Source organism: Perognathus longimembris, chromosome 2 (genome assembly GCF_023159225.1).
Source record: "Perognathus longimembris pacificus isolate PPM17 chromosome 2, ASM2315922v1, whole genome shotgun sequence".
NCBI lineage: Eukaryota > Metazoa > Chordata > Mammalia > Rodentia > Heteromyidae > Perognathus > Perognathus longimembris.
Genome location: NC_063162.1, coordinates 32,906,528 through 32,930,180, shown reverse-complemented (window position 1 = coordinate 32,930,180; position 23,653 = coordinate 32,906,528). Strand labels below are relative to the sequence as shown.

The window sequence follows — 23,653 nt, the reverse complement described above, 5'->3', positions numbered from 1 at the left end:
AAAGGCTCAAGTTAAAGTGGATAAAGACTTAAGTGATACTATAAACAAGAAATACCTATTACACAAAACAAACTATCACAAATCTTTTTAAAGTATACATAGAGAGCTGGACATTGGTGGCTCACCCTTGTAATCCTAGCTACTCACGAGAGTGAGATATGATGATTGTGGTTTGAAGCCTGGGCACAGGAATGTTTGTGAGACTCCTATCTCTGACAAACTATTCAGAAAAAGCTGGAAGTAGAGCTGTAGCTCAAGTTGTAGAATACTAGCTCTGACCAAAAGAAGCTTGGGGGCAGTACCCACACCCTGAATTCAAGCCCCCAAACCAGCCAAAAAACAATTTTTAAAGGATATATAGAAAGTGTTATGGAAGACCAGCTGAAGTGTTCCACAAAAATGGCTTTTTAGTATGGTAAAGTGATACATTAGGGCATTTTTCTCTTTTCTTCATCCATTATTATGCTTTTTCATAAACTACATGTGTCCTCTTATGGCATAAAGCTCCCGAAAGATGCATTGTGAAGTTAGTAAGAAATTCTGACTGACATTTAATTCCTTATGTTTTCCTTTCTCCAAAAAAATCACAATAGAGTGACCTAAAGGTCTAACTGTGCTAAAGAGCAAAGCAATTTGTTTACCTTTTCCTAGCAAATAAACTTTCAGATCAATAGTGGTGAACTAGGCCCATACTCACTTTGGTCTTTAACCCCTGGAAAAACAGGTAGTTAGAACGCCAAGAAAATACCAATGTCACTCCTTCTCAAAAAAGAACATTTGTTAGAACAAAGGTGGGGCCAAGGGGAAGAAGTTCATTCTATTTGAACTAAGTACATTATTGTTCCCCACATAAAGAGCCAACCTTAGTCAAGTGTGCTAGCGTCTTTATTAGCTTTGGGAACAGGTTTAAATCCTTCACCAGGTAGCTTCAAAATTAGCAAGTTCATTTCTGCAAATGTTAATCTTCATATATTTCTATTTAGGAGCCCACATTGCCTGTCTTGGTTTATACCACAACTTAAATCCACAGAGGCAAAAATGGAATAAGTGCTGAATATTTATCATAGACCAAGGGCAATGCTGTGTGTATACGACACTTTTTGTCTTCTAATCCAAGTCTGATGTTACTCTCACTTTGGATCTGAGAAAACTGAACTCACTTGCCTAAAGTCCCACAGATACTGAGCAACGAAGCCAAGCACTCCAGGTCCAGGACGTATGCAACCATATTATAGAGCCTTCAATGTTAAATCAGAGCCCCGGATTCCAGTTACAGTTATTTCAAGGTCAAGCTTCTACAACAGTAGAAAAAGAGTCCCTTCATTTGTTAAGGTGGTACCTGTCATTCTCCCACAATAAAATATTTTTAAAACATCATTGTATTTGTCTAGCATATATAACAAATTTTTAAAGAGGCTTAACGAGCAAATCTTTGAAGACAAAGAATAATGTCATCAATCCTATGAAAGACTTTTCCCTTCCAAACAACTCTTATTATATGTCAATGACAAATATATTGTGAAATGATTTTCAAAAGTAATCTATGAAATCAAACTAAATATTTTTATCATCTTCTTCTCTACTCATAACCCTGTGTTGGGTTCACAGGAAAATGGACAGAGGAAATATGGGGGCCCTCCTCCTGGCTGGGATGCTGCGCCCCCAGAAAGAGGCTGTGAGATTTTTATTGGAAAACTTCCCCGAGACCTTTTTGAGGATGAACTTATACCATTATGTGAAAAAGTGAGTCTACATTTATTATTTTTGCTCTTCTTCCAATGGAAAAATACCATTCACTTTGCTGTCACTCTTGTTCTTTCTGATCATTAATGGTTTCCTTTTCCAGTGGCCAGCACTCCACTGTGGACACAGTTAAAGACTGAGGAGTCATTCTTCACTGTCAGCTCATTTTCACTGCCTGACTCAACTCTTTGTCCTGTTTGGGACGCCACTATCACTCCTAATGACTCTCAAATTTGGAACTGATCCCCCACCCTTTCTATTGGCAAAATTCAGTGTCTGTTAATCTGGAAGAGTGCAACTATAAGATATTTTTATCCAGGCATGATAGGACACATACAATCTCAGCTACTCAGGAGATTGAAGTAGGTGGATTGTGAGGTCAAAAAAAGCCCTGTAAGTGTTAGAAAGATCTTACCTTCAAAACAAATGAAAACAAAAGAGCTAGAGGTATAGCTAAAACAGTAAAGTGTATATAAGGCCCTGGATTCAATCCCAACACAGCAAATGAACAAACAAATACATAAATAAATAAATAAATAAATTTAAAGTTAGAAAAGAAGGAAGGAACAAAGAAAGGAAAGAATAAAAGAAGGAAAGGAAAATAAAATATATGGTTCCACCAACCCAGATGCCCTTCAGTAGATGAATGGATCAGGAAAATGTGGTACATATACACAACGGAATTTTATGCCTCTATCAGAAAGAATGACATTGCCCCATTTGTACGGAAATGGAAGGACTTGAAAAAACTTATACTAAGTGATGTGAGCCAGACCCAAAGAAACATGGACTCTGTGGTCTCCCTCATAGGGAATAATTAGCACAGGTTTAGGCTAGTCACCGCAGAGGATCACAAGAGCCCAATAGCTATACCCTTATTAACACATAAGATGATGCTAAGTGAAATGAACTCCATGTTATGGAAATGATTGTTATATCACTGTTGTAATTATTTTCACCATGCCGTGTGAAACCTTAGCTTCTATTGTTGATGATCCTCTTGTATTCCCTATTCCCTTCCTGTGGTTGTACCTGCACTATCACTGTATCTTATCTGAGTACATTGGAAACCATGTATACTGGTATTAGAACTAGGAAAGTGAAAGGGAATACCAAAATCAAGAGACACAGGATAAAAAGACAAACGACTACAAAAGCAATACTTGCAAAACTGTTTGGTGTAAATCAACTGAACAACTTATGGGGGGGAGAGGGACAGGTAGAGGAGGGAGGGGTGAATGAGGGAGGAGGTAACAAACAGTACAAGAAAGGTATCTAATGCCTAACGTATGAAACTGTAACCTCTCTGTACATCAGTTTGACAATAAAAAAATTTTAAAAATATATATGGTTCCAAATTGAGATTTTAATATGATTTTATAAAATGCAGAATGATAATAATGTTTTGCTCATTATTGCTAAATGTGTCTATATATTTTGATTCTCAACAAAAGGAAACACAGCCTTTTATCCTGACAGGGGTAAAAGCAGTTTACCTGAAGTTTACTCTGCAGTTGCAGGGTCCCAAATGAGGGTTTCTGCATTTTGTTTTAAATATCAGTGATAGAGTATGACCAAGTAAAGGTCAAATCATGGAGACTTTGAAAGACAATTTAGGAGACATGGACAAATCTAGCAAGATCGTACATCTGATGACAAATGTGTTTTCACATCCCCAAGACATTGCACAGATCTCCAGATAATTGCAAGACAAAAGGTCATTTGCTCCGTCAAAGGCGCATTCTGTTAACTTGCACTGAAATTTCACTTGTACAAAATATCTTTATTTAACTTGCCTTTTCCCCATGAGTCAGATAGTTAATCTAAATCCAACATGAAACTATGAAAACCCTTACCTATGGAATACAAATGCCAAACACTGGCAGGAGGCAGAATTCAATAACCACTATGTGTGCACCACATGTGTGTGTGTGTGTGTGTGTGTGTACCCAGATCCATTTGAAAATACAAACATATATATGTATATATATATATGTATATATATATATACTAATTTTCTGTTTCTGCTATTTACAGATTGGTAAAATTTATGAAATGAGAATGATGATGGATTTTAATGGCAACAATAGAGGATATGCATTTGTAACATTCTCAAATAAACAAGAAGCCAAGAATGCAATCAAGCAACTTAATAATTATGAAATTAGGTAAGATCTACATAGCTTATAAACTACACTGAATTAATTAATCTGTTTCTATCTATCAATTATTAATCTCCGAAATTTCATAAATCCCATTTCATAAAGGCAAAAAATAAGTTATACATTATAATTTTAAGTCTACAAATCAATCATGTCTTTTGCCACAGGAATAACAATTGGATATGGCAACTATTATTGACCTAGCTATAGGATCTCAAGGTTGGATTCCAGAAAAGAGTTGAAGAAAACACAAAGAAGAGTCCCCTCCTGCTCACAACTCCATGGAGTCAAAAGAATTTTACATGGTGTGTGGGAAATTAAAGTAGAATCAAAAGACCTAAGGTCTAGCTGAGGTTCTTTTGGACAAAAATACTTCGACATTCTGAACTTCATTTTTATTAATCTTATAACCTGATAACACAAGATGTTCTGGGTACCTACCATACAAAATAATAAACTTCAAAGTGCTTTAGAAAGGACTGCCAAAAGGCTATACTTGAATATAGTATAATATTTTATGTATATGATTTCAAAGATTGGAATATTTCCCTGTTCTTTACTCTTTCATAAAACCTGGACATACTAACAGAGCTACTATAAGCATGACTTTTGAGTTGAAATGAATGTGGAATTGAAATTGATGGAAATCTGCTGGAAATCACCAGTTTGTTGTAACTACTTAATAATGGGCCACTAGGTACTGTCAATATTTTGAAAATAGATAAGGTGCAGAAAATAAAATCAATCTACTGTGATCCCTGATCATTATCAGTATCCTCCGTGAATTTCATTGTTTTATCAGTAAAACAGGATTTTAAAAGAACTAATTCATGAGCTATTATTACAAAATCAAATAATGCACATATATCTCTGCACCTGACAAATATCAGGTTCTCTATCAAATTTAACCACTAATCATCTGTCAGAGAAGGGAAAAGGGGGGAAATATAGCAAAGAACCTGTAAAAGGAACATTAGTATCTAGGATTGCAGGCAAAGCTCTGGTTAGATGACAGGGCAAGGTAAAAGTAGGAAAGATACTTTACAAATTAGGAAGTGAGATCGATGGAATGTGAAATAGTCAAATAGAGACCCCAGAGGCAAACTCATAGATTTTCATGTTATCTTCGGTCAATCCCGGCAGAGAGAAAACCTTTCTTGCAGAGAAGATAATAACCTTCAATTTGCTCTCAGCTACCATTTCTCAGGGGATGGATGAGACTTCTATCCAGAAAAAGGCTCATGATTATCACATCATCTTCCTCCTCATCAAATATTCACTGAACATCATCTAAATGCTGGCTTCTAAAGACATTAAACTCATGCCCTCAGCTTTTGAGAGATGGCTTTTTATCTCCATGTAATTCTGGGAAAGGATCCTAGCAAACCGCATGCATTTAAAAATAGGAAATAGATGTTTTATCCTCTTGTTGCCAGTAACCCATACTAGACCAGTCTTCTAGCTATCAGAACTATGAGTTTTAAGTAAATATATTATGAGAGGACTTTTGTCTTTTTAAAAGTAAATTTCTCTGTGTGTGCCTGTGTGTGTGTGTGTGTGTGTGTGTGTGTGTGTGTGTGTGAATCAGTCTGAGAGCTTGCACTCAGAGCCTGGGTACAGTCTCCGAATTTTTTTGTTCAAGGCTAGCACTTTACCTCTTGAGCTACAATTCCACTTTTTGGAAGTTCAATGCAGATAAGAATCTGTGAGACAACTCTTATCTCTTCCTGGGCTAGCTTCAAACCACAATTCTCAGATCTCAGCTTCCTGAGTAGGTAGGAAGATTACAGGTATGAGGCACTGGTGCCTGGCTAAATTTCTTATATTTTTATTATCTTTAAGTACAAAGTAGTTACCATTCAATAGATCAGATTATAAGTGCAATGCATCTTGACCAATGTCACCTCTTTCATCATTGTTCCCTATCTCTCCCAACTCATCTCCTCCCCTCAGTCTTCTTAGTTTCATAGGATATGCCTTGAATATTAGGTCTGCATTCTCCCATCCCCTATTTTCTCTCTTCATTCGCTACACACCTCCCCCTAACCTCCTCCCTCATATCTTTAAGTGACCGTTTCCTGGTATTTGTTTTGTTGGACTATGAGTTCATTTGTCCAAGTTTGAAAGCAAATTTCTAAAAACCAAACTGGAATATCGCTTTATCATTTCTTCCCTCTTCCAAGAAATCACATTCTATCAGCTAAGCTCACCAGACTGAGGTAGACTTGTCATAGATTGGGCACAAGATCCTTGGTTCTCTAGCAAAACATAGATGAGACAGCTAGGACAGTGGCCCAACCTAGTCAGAATGCCTGGCATACAACCAGGAGCTGTAGTTCCAAAAACATCAGACCAATCTCCCACTCACCTGGATGAAAGCTTTTATCCATGATAAATGGGTTGTTTCTGTTAAGGATACCTTACTTATTTTTAATAACACCATGTTATTACAAAAGCCCAAATGACTTAATACATGACATATGGTAAACATCAAAAAGAAGTAATAAAAGTTAAAACCATTCTTCTATCACCCCAGTGCCTAAAGATAAACACTAAGTTGGCATTTTATTGTCTTTACAGATTTTCTTTCATTTTTCATCAAAATGATCTTCTCACATATTTATTTTAATACTCTTTAAATGAGCAACATATTGTGAACTGTCATTTTAATGAATAGATACTACTATATTTAAGGCCAGCAAAGCATTCTGTGACAGGGAATCCTACCTTTGTTTAGCTGGTATTCTTAGACAGGTGCAAGACTATCCATCCTAAGAGAAATTTAGAAAGTAGGGGGCAATTTTGGATGACCTGATGGATAGTTATTGGCATTCAATTGGCAAGAACTAGAGATGATAAATATACTACTGTGTCCAATGAGGAAATATCCAATCATAAGGCTATTGCCTCTCATTGGAGATGTATCAAAGCAGTTCTTTATTAGGAAGTATTGCTCAAGCCCAATTTTGGGAGCAATTTTAAACAATTACTATGGATATACATAAAGACTAGTGCTCACCCCTACTTATTAAGGACACATTCCCAGAAGGAGTGTTCTCAGTCCAACACCATGCACATCTAAGATTTGACACTTTTTGCCCAAGTCCTCATAGGAATAGCTTAATCCATCTCCTGCCTGTGCTTGAATAGGCACAGTATGGGGAGCACATCAAGCAGTGGTGAAGATATCCTTATCAAGCCTGAAGAGCGTAGGTTCCACCTGGCTGCACATCTTTTTTATTTTCCTTTAACAAATGTAGAGTTGATAATAACCTATCTTTCCATCTCACCGAAGAAGCCAAATCCCCTACAGATGCTTCAGCCCCCTGTGAAGAACAATCACCCGACAATTCTCCCCTGTGTCAATTTTAGACTTTCTGGCCAACATAGTGTAGAAAAAAATGCCTGCTCTTTTGTTAATTTTATTGTTAATATATTTCATTTTTGTGGCAGAAATGGGCGTCTCTTGGGGGTCTGTGCCAGCGTCGACAACTGCCGATTGTTTGTCGGGGGAATCCCCAAAACCAAAAAGAGAGAAGAAATCCTAGCAGAGATGAAAAAGGTCACTGAAGGAGTTGTGGACGTCATTGTCTACCCCAGTGCTGCAGACAAGACCAAAAATCGGGGCTTCGCCTTTGTGGAGTATGAGAGTCACAGGGCCGCCGCCATGGCAAGGAGAAAGCTGCTGCCCGGTGAGTCACCCCATCCCACACAGCACACACCTCGCCCCTCCTCCAGCCTGCCTGCCTGCCCCAGGAAACCAGTGCTGACTTCCGCCCGCCCCCCCCCCATATACCTTCACTTCCGTTGACTTTTAAACTCTCTTCGTCGTTCTTCATTATCTCATGCGCTGAAGTTTTCACGGATTGGGTTCACAAACGTCTCTTGGGTGCATTGGGTGTGATTCACAAACATTGGGGATGGGTATAGCTGTAGAAGTGGACTCAGAGTGAAGGGCCTTCTAAAAAGAAAAGCACACCAGTCATGGTAGGTGTGCATATCAATTGTTATAAGGCTCGTTAGAAATAGGGTATAGTATCCATTACAATGTGGACATAATTAACCTGCTTGGGACTCCAAGGAAAATTAAGAGAAGTATGTTATTATGACTCCTTAATATCAATTAATTTCTTACTCAGAAGAAAAAAATGAACTAAAATGCTAAAAAAAAAAAAAAAAAAAGAAGAAGAAGAAGAAGAAGGTAGGGGCTGGGAATATGGCCTAGTGGCAAGAGTGCTTGCCTCTTATACTTGAAGCCCTGGGTTCAATTCCCCAGCACCACATGTATAGAAAATGGCCAGAGGTGGCGCTGTGGCTCACGTGGCAGAGTGCTAGTCTTGAGCAAAAAGAAGCCAGGGACAGTGCTCAGGCCCTAAGTCCAAGGCCCAGGACTGGCCAAAAAAGAAAAAAAAAATGTACTATCATTAAGGTACCAAGGGTACAGCTACAGGAAAGGATTACAAGAGAAACAAAACTAAACAAACCAGTCAGTCAAACAAACAGACAAGGAAAAAGAAAAAAAAAATAAATACAGTACGAGTTCACATGGCATGTTGAAAATACACTACTACTGTATCACATCTGAGTATCCTGGATACTGTTTATATGGGTATTAGAACTGGGGAAGGGAGAGGGAATACCAAAATTGAGAGACAAAGAACAAAAAGACAAACCATTCAGAAAGCAACACTTACAAAACCATTTGGTGTAACCAACTTGTGCACAACTCTTGGGGGAAGGGTAAGAGGAAGGGGGAAATGAGGGAGGAGGTAACAAGTAGAACAAGAAATGTACTCACTGCTTTTCATATGAATCTGTAACCCCTCTGTATCACACTTTGACAATAAAGAAAAAAATGTACTGTAGTTAAATTCTCGCATCCCAGATAGTCAACAGCTGCCAATTCCTTGTTTAACATTCCAGCAAGATATTGAGAAAAAAAGTTCCAAGATACTTAGATCAATAGACAATATTCACTAAAACTATGCAAGGTTACATGTTCATATGAATTGCTATTAAAATAAAAGAATTTCAATAATAAAAAATTATCCAAAGATAATGGTCCATGCCTAGCACTTGGGGATAAAGCAGGAAAATTGAAAGCTTCATGTCAGCCTGGGCTACCATATCTCAAAAAAGAAACAGACAGACCGACACACACACACACACACACACACACACACACACACACACACATGCACAGGCACACACTGGGGCAGCAGTGGAGGGGCAAGAAAACAGAGCGACAGATTGAACACTTGATCATTTTGGAAATAAGTTTTCTCATGAAAGATATGGAAAAGTCATGTAAATCTAAAACAAAATGCAACCAAAACAAATTAGACATGCCAAAGATGCAACAACTCTTGCCATGGTACCATTTTCTGTCGATCTCATTAATGACGTCCTGGTTTTTATAATGGCATAGACTCTTAGAACAGTGAGCACATGTTCTAGTACCTTATAATGTTTCATGAACTCAGACTATGTGGGCCATTTGTCTTTCTCCCCTGTGGCTATTTCACCTTACCCAGTAAGAACCATCATAAAGGTCAAATATGCCCACTTCTGGCTCATTTCTGTTCCATTTCAAACCACATCCTACTTCCCTTCATCCTCAAGCATTATAAGCCACTAGTCACACAGATCTCTCTACTAGCCAACTCATATTTATTTGTATGTCTTAAAAATCAATAACAACCTTTTCTAATGGTCTTACTCATTCAAGATCTTAAAGGTTAGTTCAATTTAAAAGACCATCAATATGAACTAAGATGATGATGTCCTGGTTTCTAAATTATTAATCATTCTTGTGATCATTGTCAACAGGAAGAATTCAGTTATGGGGACATCCTATCGCAGTAGACTGGGCCGAACCAGAAGTAGAAGTCGATGAGGATACAATGTCTTCAGTGAAAATCCTGTATGTAAGAAATCTTATGCTGTCTACCTCTGAAGAAATGATTGAAAAAGAATTCAACAATATTAAGCCAGGTAGGACTCTCACAAAAGGTCATTTTTTTTTCAAAATTCACTTCCAGAACACTGATGGCTCAGCTAATTTTTTATACCTTTCATAAGAATAGCCTTTATGTCTCCCCTTCTCATAAAGGAATGCAGACTACTCCAACTATTTTCCCATCTTTAGATTGAAAATATTTCTATAGCATTAAATGCCATTATAATTTTACATTTAATGGTGTGGCTATTTAATCAATACACATTCTACTAACCTATGAGTCACTTAATTTTCTTTCCTTTTATCATCTCCTAAGTCCTATACCTCTGAAGGCCCAGGTTAATAAATAGTCAATAAATATTTACTGTGTCAGTAAATGCTTGGCTATTTCTGTGGTTCTAACACAGGACTAGAGCCAGAGCTCAAGTAGTAGAGTACCTGTCTGCAAGTCCACACCTCAGTAACACTATACATCTAATGCAAGGTTTCTGAATCTCAGCAGCACTAATGTCATTTGGGGATGGACCATTCTTGGTGATAGGGATCTGTGAAGTATATTGTAGTATACATTATTCAGTAGCATCCAACTCTCCTTCCCAGTAAATGCCAGTAACAATCACCATGTAGTAATGATCAAAACTACCTCCAGACTTTTCCAAAATTGTCCCAAGGTAAAGGTCAAGCTAATGGAATATATGTGTGGCTTTTAGGTATGTAAACAAAGAGGTAAAAATCCTAAGGAACTTATCTGGATGAAGTGAAAGAGAAAGGAATAAGAGGAAAGTAGAAGGGGATAATCAATTATTATCCACCTTGTCATTACTTTTTTAGTTTTAATTCCAAGTCATAGGACTGACTCTGCCCTTTCTTGTCAAGATACAACACTGAGAGAAGTAAATAATACCGAGAAACATTGTCCAAATCAGAATTTTTGAAAACCAATTCATACTACAAACTGTTAGTGGATGTTACTGATAAAATGGTTTCCTGGTTAAATAAGTGTATAAATATCAGATTCTGCAAAATCAAGTGGATATTTTTATTGTGGGACTTGGAGTTTTTAATCTTCTAATGTGTTTGAAAGTCTCTAGAAAGAAATACAGGTTGTCTCACTTCCCAAACTTTTGGAGAATGGATCCTCTTTTGTAACAAGTGGGACTAATGTGTCTTAGAATATACCCAGGCAACCTGGGTTTACCGTCATGGTAGCATCTTTCCAAAAATGAGAATTTTTCAGGCTCCAGACCGACTAGCTAGGCTGTAGATAAATACCATCACAGTGCTAAATCACCTGGAAATATTCACCTAACACACTCATTCTGTCTGTTCCCAACTCTCTCTTTTATTTCAGGTATAACAAAATAATAAGCTGGTAGGTAGACAGCTTGTAAGGGTGTCATTTTTCTCTTTATAAAGACTACAAGACTGTGCCTTGCTTGACATTTTAGTGCAATACACTGGCTCCATAACAACAGTCCCATTCCGAAAGCTCATCGTGGCTGATACAGCATCACCGTGTGTCTGGCATTTCAATGAGCAGTTTCACAGCATGTGCTGGAGAGGGTGCCAGCATTGATGACAGAAGCTCATAGCCTCTAGTTTCTCTGTTTTGTGGGGCTAAATTGTTGCACATCCTGTTTGCCAAAAGCAGGTATACCTAAACACTATAACTCAATAATGGAGAATGCTTTTCAATATCTGAAAACAGCATTTCAGAACACCTAAATTCATCACCATCTAAAACGCCCCTAATTCCTACAGATAATAGAAGTTGAGGTGAATTGAGTGAAAATACCACCCCCCTCCAAGTGCTAAATGGCCTGTGTCCATCACAGTGAACAGGAGCTGAGTGAAGAAGGTAGATATCACGAAAGCAGTTCTCCATTTTCAGGAAGCTAAACTACCAGGGGAGCCACATGGAGAACAGAATTGAAATACATCCTGACTGGCCTCTTCTCAATTACCAAGATGAGCTAAGGAGTTAAGCCACAGTCACCTCCCCGCCTATCATGGCACAAAATAAAGACTTCACTAGAAGATCAGTAAATTATATGTCCCACTCTTCATGGTCTAAAATACCTTAACTTATTTTCTCAGTCTAACCAGACAATTTTACTCTACAGAATATGAATTCAAGGGCGGAATGTTAATGGAGAACAAAAAGAACTATCCCAATCTTCTAAAATTATGCTTAGAGTATAGGTGAACTTTCTTTCAAAGAAGGAAATTCATAGTCATTAAACCATGTAGTAGACTAGATACTCTAATTGCCTTTGTGACCTTTAATCTAAAAGGATAGCTGAATAGATAGAAAATGAACTCTCTCTCAATATTATTTTTCCCTAGCATAATTGTCTTACACCAGGTTGTCTCTGGAAACTAAGAGGAAGAAAAGAGAATCTGGCATGTCAAGAGACACTCATGTTATTGTAGCCTCACAGATCATTGACAGGCTTGACTGGTAGTTAAGTTTTCATGTTATCTTCACTTGTTTCTAGTTTTTATTTTTATTTATTTTTTGTGGTACTCGAGTTTAAACCCCGATCTTTGCACGTACATTAGGCAAGTATTCTACCACTTGGGTACCCAAATTTCCTTTTTGTTAAGTTATTTTTCAAGTGGATTTCCATTTTTCTTGCCCAGGAAAGCCTGGATTGTGATTCTCTTGCTTTATACCTCCTGAATAGCTGGGATGACAGGTGCATGCTACCATGCTCAGCTTTTTTTTAAACTGAGATGAGATCAAGAACTTTTGACCTAGACTGGCTTTGAGGCACAATCTTCATGATCTTTGCATCCTAAATAGCTAGGATAACAAACATGAGCCACTAAACACAGTCAGAAAAGATCTATTTTTTAAATTGAATAAGCAACAACATCTGTAAAAGATACCATCTTGGTACAATCCTTTTTGTTTGGTTGGGGTTGCTTTTTTTTTTTTTTAAGATTACCATCAACATGGTACAGCGGGTCCTCTATATAAAAATAGGCTAGGAGTTTTTTTTTTATTTTTTAACATAATAGTATAGATAAACTTGTAAAATATTTGAAAAATATCAACTAAAACATAACCCCCCCTTCATTCTCCCCACCTTTCCTCACCCTTCGTGAATCCTTTCCTCATTAAAAGTTTGGTCTCTGTCTTTCTAATTCAGCCCATTTATGAGTATATCTATATAAGTGTGTACATCATATGGGTGAAGATTTCTTTTTCTTTTTTTTTCTCAAATTTTTATTATCAAACTGACGTACAGAGAGGTTACAGTATCATACGTTGGGCATTGGATACATTTCTTGTACTGTTTGTTGCCTTGTCCCTCATGCCCCCCTCCCTCCCCCCCTTTCCCTACCCCCCCAGGTGTTCAGTTCACTTACACCAAACAGTTTTGCAAGTATTGCTTTTGTAGTTATTTCTCTTTTTTTACCCTGTGTCTCTCAAATTTGGTATTCCCTTTGAATTTCCTACTTCTAATACCAGTAAACACGGTTTCCAATATACTCAGATAAGATTACAGAGATAGTGTAGGTACAAACATAGGAAGGTGATACAAAACATCATCAATAATAGAAACTACACATACACATAGGACGTTGAAAGTAGTTACAACTGTGATATATCACTTGTTTCCATAACATGGAGTTCATTTCACTTATCATCCTCTTATTTGTTTCTAAGTGTATAGCTATTGGGCCTTGTGATGCTCTGCTATGGCTTGCCTAAACCTGTACTAATTATTCCCAATAAGGGAGGCCATAGAGTCCATGTTTCTTTGGGTCTGGCTCACTTCACTTAGTATAACTTTTTCCAAGTCCTTCCATTTCCTTACAAATGGAACAATATCATTCTTTCTGATAGAGGCATAAAATTCCATTGTGTAAATATACCACATTTTCCTGATCCATTCATCTATGGAGGGGCATCTGGGTTGATTCCAGCTTCTCGCTATGACAAATTGTGCTGCGATGAACATTGTTGTGCTGGTGGCATTACTGTGATTTTGTTTGTGAGCTTTTGGGTAGATACCCAACAGTGGGGCTGCTGGGTCATAGGGGAGTTCTATATTGAGCCTTCTGAGGAATCTCCATACTGCTTGCCAGAGTGGCTGAACCAGTTTACATTATGGGTGAAGATTTCTAAAACATTACTGTTGCACTCTTAATATAACTTTAAAAAAGAAACAAAAAGATTCTTTCAAGTAAGTTCCTATAAGTCTACTCTGCTCTCTTTAAAAATTCCTTGATATCAGTATAAATGTGCCAGATTTAATTATTCCTGTAAAAATGGGCATTAGGTTGTTATACTACTTCTTTGGTATAATTGATACACATATATGTGCAATGCTTGTACACATGTGTAAATAATTTTGTCTAAAACTTTCCTCAGTGTCGAATGAGTAAATGTCTCCATTTTTCCACCCTTTAAATATAATAGTATGGGAGGAAATGGTCTTATATCTCAAATATTCTTTGAAAAGCAACTTTAATTCTCTTAACTTTAGAGAGTATTAAGTAATGATAGAGGCTATCTGATTCTAGATCCTATCTCATCAACTATCCCTTACATTGTCACAAATCTATCCTTCTAATATCCACATCAAAATAAATTAAACAAAAATTACACTAAATCATTGCTACATTTGACTCTAATTCCAATATTATTTTGTATAAGATGAAAGAACAAGTCAGGCCTCATGATGCGTGTCTGAGTTCCTAGCACTCTGGATGAGTTAGGAGGATCTTAAGTTTGAGGCCAACCTGGACTATATATTAACAGTGTGGCTCAAAAACACTAAAGGATTACATAAAGTATTTTTCTGAGGAGTGGATACAAAACTTTATGAAAGTAGTCAGCTAAAAATATGTTTACAAGATGACCAATAATTGAACTCAACTCAATTCTACTATACTTTACCATGTCTAAAGTATTAAGTTTTACCTGCTATAAGATTCCCATTCTTAAAGATCTTTTCATCTAAGAAATAGAGAACACAAATCAGTAACTAATTATGTTCAATCAGAATGTAACCATTATTTGAAAGTTAGAAAAGCAATTTTCTTTTTTTTCTGTTATTTTTTTTCTTATTTATTGTCAAAGTGATGTACAGAGAGGTTACAGTTTCATACATTAGGCATTGGATACATTTCTTGTACTGTTTGTTACCTCCTCCCTAATTTCCCCCTCCCCCTTACCCTCTCCCCCCATGAGTTGTTCAGTTGGTTTACACCAAACAGTTTTGCAAGTATTGCTTTTGTAGTCGTTTGTCTTTTTATCCTGTGTCTCTCGATTTCAGTATTCCCTTTCACTTTCCTAGTTCTAATACCAGTATATACAGTTTCCAATGTACTCAGATAAGATACAGTGATAGTGCAGGTACAACCACAGGAAGGAGATACAAGAGGATCATCAACAATAGAAGCTAAGGTTTCACATGGCATGTTGAAAGTAATTACAACAGCGATATAACAATTGTTGCCATAACATGGAGTTCATTTCACTTAGCACTATCTTATGCATTCATAGGGGCATAGCTATTGGGCTATTGTGATCCTCTGCTGTGACTAGCCTAAACCTGTGCTAATTATTCCCTATGAGGGAGACCACAGAGTCCATGTTTCTTTGGGTCTGGCTCACTTCACTTAGTATAATTTTTTCCAAGTCCTTCCATTTCCTTACAAATGGGGCAATGTAATTCTTTCTGATAGAGGCATAAAATTCCATTGTGAAAATGTACCACATTTTCCTGATCCATTCGTCTACTGAGGGGCATCTGGGTTGGTTCCAGATTCTAGCTATGACAAATTGTACTGTGATGAACATTGTTGTGCTGGTGGCTTTAGTGTGTTCTTGTTTGTGATCTTTTGGGTAGAGGCCCAAAAGTGGGGCTACTGGGTCATAAGGGAGAGCTCTATGTTTAGCCTTCTGAGGAATCTCCATACCACTTGCCAGCGTAGCTGAACCAGTTTACATTCCCACCAACAATGAAGTAGGGTTCCCTTTTGGCCACATCCCCTCCAACATTTATTATTGTTAGTATTCTTGATATAGGACATTCTTACTGGGGTGAGATGGAATCTCAATGTTGTTTTGATTTGCATTTCTTTTATGGCCAGTGATGTAGAGCACTTTTTCATATGTCTCTTGGCCATTCTCATTTCCTCATCAGGGAAGTCTCTTTTTAAGTCTTTAGCCCACTTGTTGAGGGGGCTATTGGTTCTTTGCAGTTTTGTTTTGGAGGAATTTAGTTGCTTTAGTTCTGCATATATTTTAGATATGAGTCCTTTGTCGGTTGTATGGCCGGTAAAGATCTTTTCCCAATCTGTGGGCTTTCTGTTTATCTTGTGAGCTATGTCCTTTGCCCTGCAGAAGCTCTGTAGTTTGATGCAGTCCCATTTGTTCATCCTTTCTTTGATTTGTAGCATTGCTGGGTCTTTGTTAAGGAAGTTCCGTCCTGTGCCAAGGAGCCCAAGTGTTTCTCCTACTCCTTCTTTTAGTGTTTTCAGGGTATCTGTTTTAATTTTGAGGTCTTTGATCCATTTGGAATTGATTTTGGTGCAAGGTGATATATAAGTATCTAGTTCTAGTTTGTTGCAGGTGATGAACCAGTTTTGCCAGCACCATTTGTTAAAGAGGCTATCTTTCTTCCATCCTAAGAAACACAATTTTCTATTGAATATGTAAACATGTAAACCTTAGTGCACAAGTCTTGCTAAGATCTTTACCCTGTTAGGAGCAAAATGCATCTTTTCCAGGGACATTTCAGGGTTACTAACGGGGCTGCTTACATTCTGTTTATAGGTGCTGTGGAAAGAGTGAAGAAAATCCGAGACTATGCTTTTGTACATTTCAGCAACAGAGAAGATGCAGTTGAAGCTATGAAAGCTTTAAATGGCAAGGTAACATACGATAAAGAAAGGAAAAAGTACATATTTTATCCAAGTTTTGTGGGGAACTTCTATTCAAAAGAGAAACCCCATGACTATCTCACTTGTCCCATATATGTCATGGCTACTTCAATTATTTTAAAATACACAATAGAGAAATGGTGGGAAATACCTCTAAGTTTCTTTCTATTATGGAAAAGTCATTGGTCCTCAGTTTTCTTAAAAAGAGAAAATGGGAGATAGATGGTTTATCCATCTCAAATCCCAATATTCTTTCATACCTACACTAGGTATTACACCATTTTAAAGGCCAATGATGAGAGAAAATGTCATTGTGAATTCAGAGTTTGATTTTCCACTTGTGCAAGGCTTACAATTTCTTTCCTTCTCAAGAATACAATCTGCGGAAAATGAGCTTCTAAGATACCCACATCATATATACATCAATCCAACAAACACTGAAAATCTTCTGCATATCATTTGTCTGCTAATAAGGTCCAAGATAATAAAAGAAGCAAACTAAAGATACTTTTCAAAGAGCTGAAATTATTCTGAAAAAATAAGATAAGAACTCAAATACATATGCAAATTACAGTTAAGTAAGCAACATTAAGACATTTAAAAGTAGTCAGTTCAAAGGAAGAAGCGGGTCATCAAGCAGCAGAAAATTGTCATGAATATTAGAAGACATCCTGTAATGCATTCTGTAAGACATTCTGTCACTTAAAGACAAAATTGGAACAAGAGATTCCGCCTCAGAAGCAGAGAGCTTGGGAAGAACACAACAAAATTGAAGTCAATTGAATTAGAACCTCATGTACTAAGGACTATTTTACCCACTTATGCTTGCCTCAATCAGGGTCCCAACAGAAAACAAATGTCAAAAGAGAGAAGGGGAATCAAGAGGGGCTATGCAGAACCTGGGGCTCACAGTATTCTCAGTCAAAGGAACAAGGGGAAAAAGAATTACAGTAGTAAAAATCCTGAAAGAGGACAGAGTTGTGGGTAGGAGGTCTCTTGAAAAGAAACGGTGACATGCAGTCACACCACCCTAAATGTGCCTAATCTTGTCTATCAAGGGATATGGCCAGCCTAAGACAAACTATGAAAGGCAGCCAGGAGAGTAAGTATCCTGAGACTTACTGAAGTCTCTCTAATCAGCCTCTTGCCACAGTTCCACACTAGACAAATCCACCACTAATGTTGAAGGCCTTGGAGTCCTAGAACCTACTTAGAACAACAAATTAGAGCAGATGGGAGGTTAGAGACTGGTGAGGATGAACTTGCAGGACAATGATAAGACCTCCAGCTAAGATCTTTCAGACACAGTGGAGCCTGGACCATATATGCTCCTCCAAGGTCTTCAAAATGTTTAATTCCTGGAAGATACTGGCTCTGAAATACACAGAGAAAAGTGCAAAGTGAACACAAATTTATATTTAAATAGGTGCTGATGAAAGAAAGCACTGTTTCTTCTTCATTGATTACTATGCTTAGTATCATAAAAGTGTTAGTGCTCTAAAAACAATTTACAAATTAACTTTCTTTCTATTTGGAAATATTCCTGGGTATATATGATGACTGCTGGGATGACACAGCAATCATAAATTAAAGGCTAAATTGATTACAGTAGAAAGGTACTCATATCATTTCTCAGCTAGATATTTTTGGAGCAATGTTTACTTAAATGGTGTAGTTAAGTATATTTACTATTATTAATGAGTATATGTTAACTGTTTTCTTTAAGTATAATATGGTATGATAAAACAAAATATAAGTTTCCCAAGCATCTATTAAGGCAACTTAGCATGCCTAGGGATATTTATATGTTATTTACTAGACAAGGAAAGACTGAAGTGTTTTGGTAAAGAATCATATTTAGAATTTATGGAAATGAATTATAGTTTTATTGAGTGGGAGAGGTAGTAGAAGCTATTTGTAAAGCTATTATGATTACCAAGATGTTATAAAAGAAGGGCTTGAGTACAGTATTGGAATGTAGGTGGGAACTTTTCACAGAACTATGCAAGAATGAAGTCAAAGACTCAGGAACTGTTTGGAAATGGAATTGAGAAAGAGCAAGTCATTGTAAGTTCTTCCATGTAGAAGGCTGCTACTGCAGTCAGAAAGAATCCTATTTGGAGAGAAATGTGATGAGTTGAACATCGCGCATTATTATTCACCAATTTTATAAGTATTTGTGGATGTCTAAGATGAGAAATAAATCTTACTGGGTTTATAAACTCTTTAAATAAACAAGATACTGTCTTAGGTCTTGAAATTCTAAACTAAAAAAACTAAAATAGAATAGTGGCATTAAATGCTATTGGAGAGGGCAAAGGAAAACAGAGTATGGTCTATTACAATAATAATCCTAGTGTTGCAACAAAGAAGCATTTCATTCAAAACATATCTTTATAAACAGAGACTTATTTGAGGTGCTCATTTTTCTTAAAAACAAGAGTAAAGATGTAGGCTAGTATAGCTAAGGTCATCTCCTTCCTTCAATTTTCCAAGTCCCTTTCTTCTCATTACATCAGTATCTATATAAGAGTATTGAATATCTCCTGGATTCTATTTCTCAGTGTGACTCTATTTGCTATATATGACACTGGTTCCTGCTAAAAAATAAGGTAAGCCTGAGCATCAGTGGCTCATAAATATCACCCTAGCTACTCAGGAGGCTAAGATCTGAGAATTGCAGTTTGAAGCCAGCCCAGGCAGGAAAGTCCCTCCTATTGCCAATAAACTACTCAAAAAAAAAAAAAAGGCCAGGAGTGGAGCCAGAAACAAAAGCCAGGAGCGGAGCCAGAAACAAAAGCCAGAAGCTCAGGGACTACACCCTGAACTAAGGTCCTGAGTTCAAGCCCCAGTGCAGCTCTCTAGTGCATACTATCTCTCTCGCACTCTCTCTTTCTTTCTCTCTCTCTCTCTCTCTCTCACACACACACACACATACACACACATATAAGGTGGCTGCATGAAACTAGGAACAAATTGTCACAGAAGCTATCTAGAATGGTCAGGATTACTATAAACACAAACTTTGTCCAGTACCTCCAGTAATCCAGAAACTGTTGCATTATTCATGAAAGTGATAGCTGTTGTGAAGAGGATTTTCTTTATATAAAAATAATTAACCGGGCTGGGGATATAGCCTAGTGGCAAGAGTGCCTGCCTCGGATACACGAGGCCCTAGGTTCGATTCCCCAGCACCACATATACAGAAAATGGCCAGAAGTGGCGCTGTGGCTCAAGTGGCAGAGTGCTAGCCTTGAGCAAAAAGAAGCCAGGGACAGTGCTCAGGCCCTGAGTCCAAGGCCCAGGACTGGCAAAAAAAAAAAAAAAAAAAAAAAAATTAACCATCTTCCATCATATTCTTGTTTACTGTAAGAGGAGGATGCATTTTTTCTTTTTATCAACTCTTCTTTTTTCTAGTATCATGGCTTAAAATTAGGACCTTGTATTCTTGGTTGGTTTTCTATTATTTTCTTTATAAAAATTACCCAATCTCATGCATTTCATTATTGCAACGAAAAACTAACCAATTCAGAACACTATTACACTTATACAAAAATGATTTGGAAGTACAATGATTTCCCATATACACCCTTACTTTCACTCATAATCTACCTCGAGTTTAATCTTAGATATGCAAGTATTATTACATGTTGAACATGTAATGAGTGTAAGAATATCATTGAGGTATTTTATACTCTCTTGTTATGCTAAGCCATCAACTTTTTGTGGATATTTTATACATGACAGCACAGTTTGTACTAGCTGCACTGCAAAAAAGTCAAAAGCCACACAAAGTGTTCAGGGCAATACAGAGTTATATGAACAAACACACACACACACACATACACACACACACACAAAGTAACTAAAGTATGTATGGTATATGCATGGGAGGATTTCAGTGGTGCAACCCCTTTAAACAACTAACTTACAGTTTAGCCAAATGAACACCAGGAAGCTGGTACATGTGTTGTTGGTGTAAAAAGATGGTCAAGGAGAAGGGTAGATAAGTAGACAGAGAAAATATGGCTAAACATACATTTGTAATTTCAACATATATATATATGTGAGAATGCTTGCTTGGTTTTCTTGTTCACAACTAGTGCTCTACTACCTGAGCCATGACTCCTGACAAGCATTTTACTGGTCAGTTGGAAACAGAGTCTTAGTACCATCTTTTTAGTGAGATAATACATCAGTTTGTCAAGAACTTTTGTGAACCATTTTTGTTGCTTGTAACAGAGTAAAGAGCTGGGAATATGGCCTAGTGGTAGAGTGCTTGCCTCATATACATGAAGCCCTGGGTTTGATTCCTCAGCACCACATATACAGAAAAGGCCAGAAGTGGTGCTGTGGCTAGAGTGATAGAGTGCTAGCCTTGAGCAAAAAGAAGCCAGGGACAGTGCTCAGGCCCTGAGTTCAAGCCCCAGGACTGGCAACAAACAAAAAACAGAGTAAAGTAGTTAGTTGCACATAGAGATCTACACAGCTGTTATCTTTGCTTGCACACAAAGTTGCAATTTCACAAACTTGTGTCAGAGAAAACTACTCTAAAACTACTCTACTACTTATGGATATATCTTAAGTAGTGCTTGAAATGAGAATCTTCAATTCAGCTTCCACTCCATACTTCAGTCCCTCCATTCTTCATTCCCAACTGCTCAGCAGATTAAAAGTTTACTTCAGAAGTACCTTCAGAAGATAATGTAATAGCTTCATAGATTTCTTCTATAAGAAAGCCCTAACTAGCTATCTCTCCTTTCCCAGTGACAATTTACCTATTGTGTAGCTGCTTTAATAAGCAAGATTCTTATCTGCATGTCAACCAGAAAGACCCAATTGGGCTATTACATGATGATGTTAAAAATTGAAAGAGTTCTAGTATTAGTTTCCTTCACCTTCATTTTATTGCGCTATTCAATGGAATTTATATTCCACCCATAATTATCTTAAATTATCTTGTCATTCTATAACTGCATAATTTGAAATATACATCATAGGATAGAAACCAGTACTACATTCCTGTCTCAGTAGTTATATCTAGACTATAAATTCATAACCAATATATCAATGGTAAGGAGCCAATGTGTCATTGTCAAACCTGTGGGCATCTTATGTGACTCACCAAAACAATTCACACAACGAAAAATCAACCAACATACAAATATCAATCTCAGGAGAGATAAGAACTTAATGACTGAAAGTCATACTGAAAATAGTCTGACACTTAGAAACAGACAGGTGACTAGGACTCAGACCAATGACAGTGTCTAAATATCCTCTTGTATCTCTTTTCTTGCTCTCTATGACAGGTGCTGGATGGTTCCCCCATTGAAGTGACCCTAGCCAAGCCAGTAGACAAGGACAGTTATGTGAGATACACCCGAGGCACTGGTGGAAGGGGAACCATGCTACAAGGAGAATATACATACTCTTTGGGCCATGTTTATGATCCTACCACAACCTACCTTGGAGCACCTGTCTTCTATGCCCCCCAGGCCTACGCAGCAATTCCCGGTCTTCATTTTCCAGCCAACAAAGGCCACCTCAACAATAGGACCATAATCCGAGCCCCTTCTGTCAGAGGTAACACCAGTCAGCTCTTCCCTAAGAGTGATGCCAAAATCCCAAATGATTTATAGTTTTAAACACATTATATGGGTGCACTGGGAGAAAAAAAGAGTAGAAAATTTTATACTGAAAATCAAATATATCAATAGCTCTCACTCCACAGGAGGCTCCTTTTTTTCACATTACAACTGGTTATTGAAAAAACTTGGTCAGAACATAAGCAAATGAGCCTAAAAATCTGATTTTTGCATAGGCCCATGAGATTTGTACAAGCTAAAACTGAGTTCTATAATCAATAGCTTCTTCCTAATTATTCTATGACTGTCACATAGTAATACACTATTCTTGGCACAACTTCGAAGGGAGAGTAATATGAGCCAATGGAGAGTACTTCAAATTGTAAAAGAATTTTAAGGCATATATACATGTAATAGTGTCTCTGTAACCTCTGTATATTAAAGTCACAAATCATCATCAACATAACCTAACATGAAATATTCTTATCTGACTTCCCCCAAAATATGTCTACTTTTTCTGCTCCTCCCCTTTTCTATAAAAATTCTCAGTATCCATGCATTTTTCCAATACCAGTTTCTTTAAGCAGTATAAAGATAAGGATCATATTTTTATTTCTAAAAACACAGTTTGTGTCTGCCTTATAGTGTCTTCAGTGTGGTTGTTCTAGAATGTCCCCGATGGTATCAGGATCCTGATCCTATTTTCCAAATATAACAACAATCTGGACAATGTCAACAAACAATGTATTTAAATCTGCTATTGAGTTTCACTTAGAAGCAAAGAGACACATTCAGATGACTGTGGAAAGAATGATCTCACTGTGTTTTCTATTTTTCAGGAGAACTGAATTAATCCTCATAGGACCTCTGCTCCTCAATAGCTTTGAAAATCCTATACTCAGAATACAATCACTCCTGCCAAGTGTGCAAAAAATCATCAGGATTTCCCTCAGAACAATTTACATATATGATCATAATTGCTATTATTGAACCATTATTAACATATACCTAAAATATGTCATTAATCAATCTATATAGTTAACATAAATTGTCAACCAGTTGTGATGTAGAAAAAGAAAAGCACACTCAAAGGGAAATAAGAATATGTAATACAAGCAAAAAAATCAATGAATAATATTCATGGATAAAGGGTAATCAATTTAATTTTTATCTCTTTTTGCTACAAATAGGAAATCAAAGTAGTTATATGGCAAAACACAAATCAAAAGGAATCTATGTATGAAACACAATGGAAATGTAAGCCTCACATTGACACTATAAAAGTGGGTGGTGAACTT

The 23,653-nt window shown here is 37.1% G+C and overlaps 1 protein-coding gene across 2 annotated transcripts in view; it reads left to right on the top strand.

Annotated features, from left to right (window-relative positions):
• Window positions 1-23,653, top strand: part of A1cf (APOBEC1 complementation factor) — a 64,092-nt gene that overhangs the window by 31,628 nt on the left and 8,811 nt on the right. For both annotated transcript variants that reach the window (XM_048338776.1, XM_048338775.1), the window contains exons 3-8: window positions 1,609-1,743; window positions 3,781-3,911; window positions 7,359-7,597; window positions 9,735-9,899; window positions 16,661-16,758; window positions 22,080-22,353. In XM_048338776.1, the coding sequence (XP_048194733.1) occupies window positions 1,609-1,743; window positions 3,781-3,911; window positions 7,359-7,597; window positions 9,735-9,899; window positions 16,661-16,758; window positions 22,080-22,353 (1,042 nt within the window). The remainder of the gene's footprint in view (window positions 1-1,608; window positions 1,744-3,780; window positions 3,912-7,358; window positions 7,598-9,734; window positions 9,900-16,660; window positions 16,759-22,079; window positions 22,354-23,653) is intronic.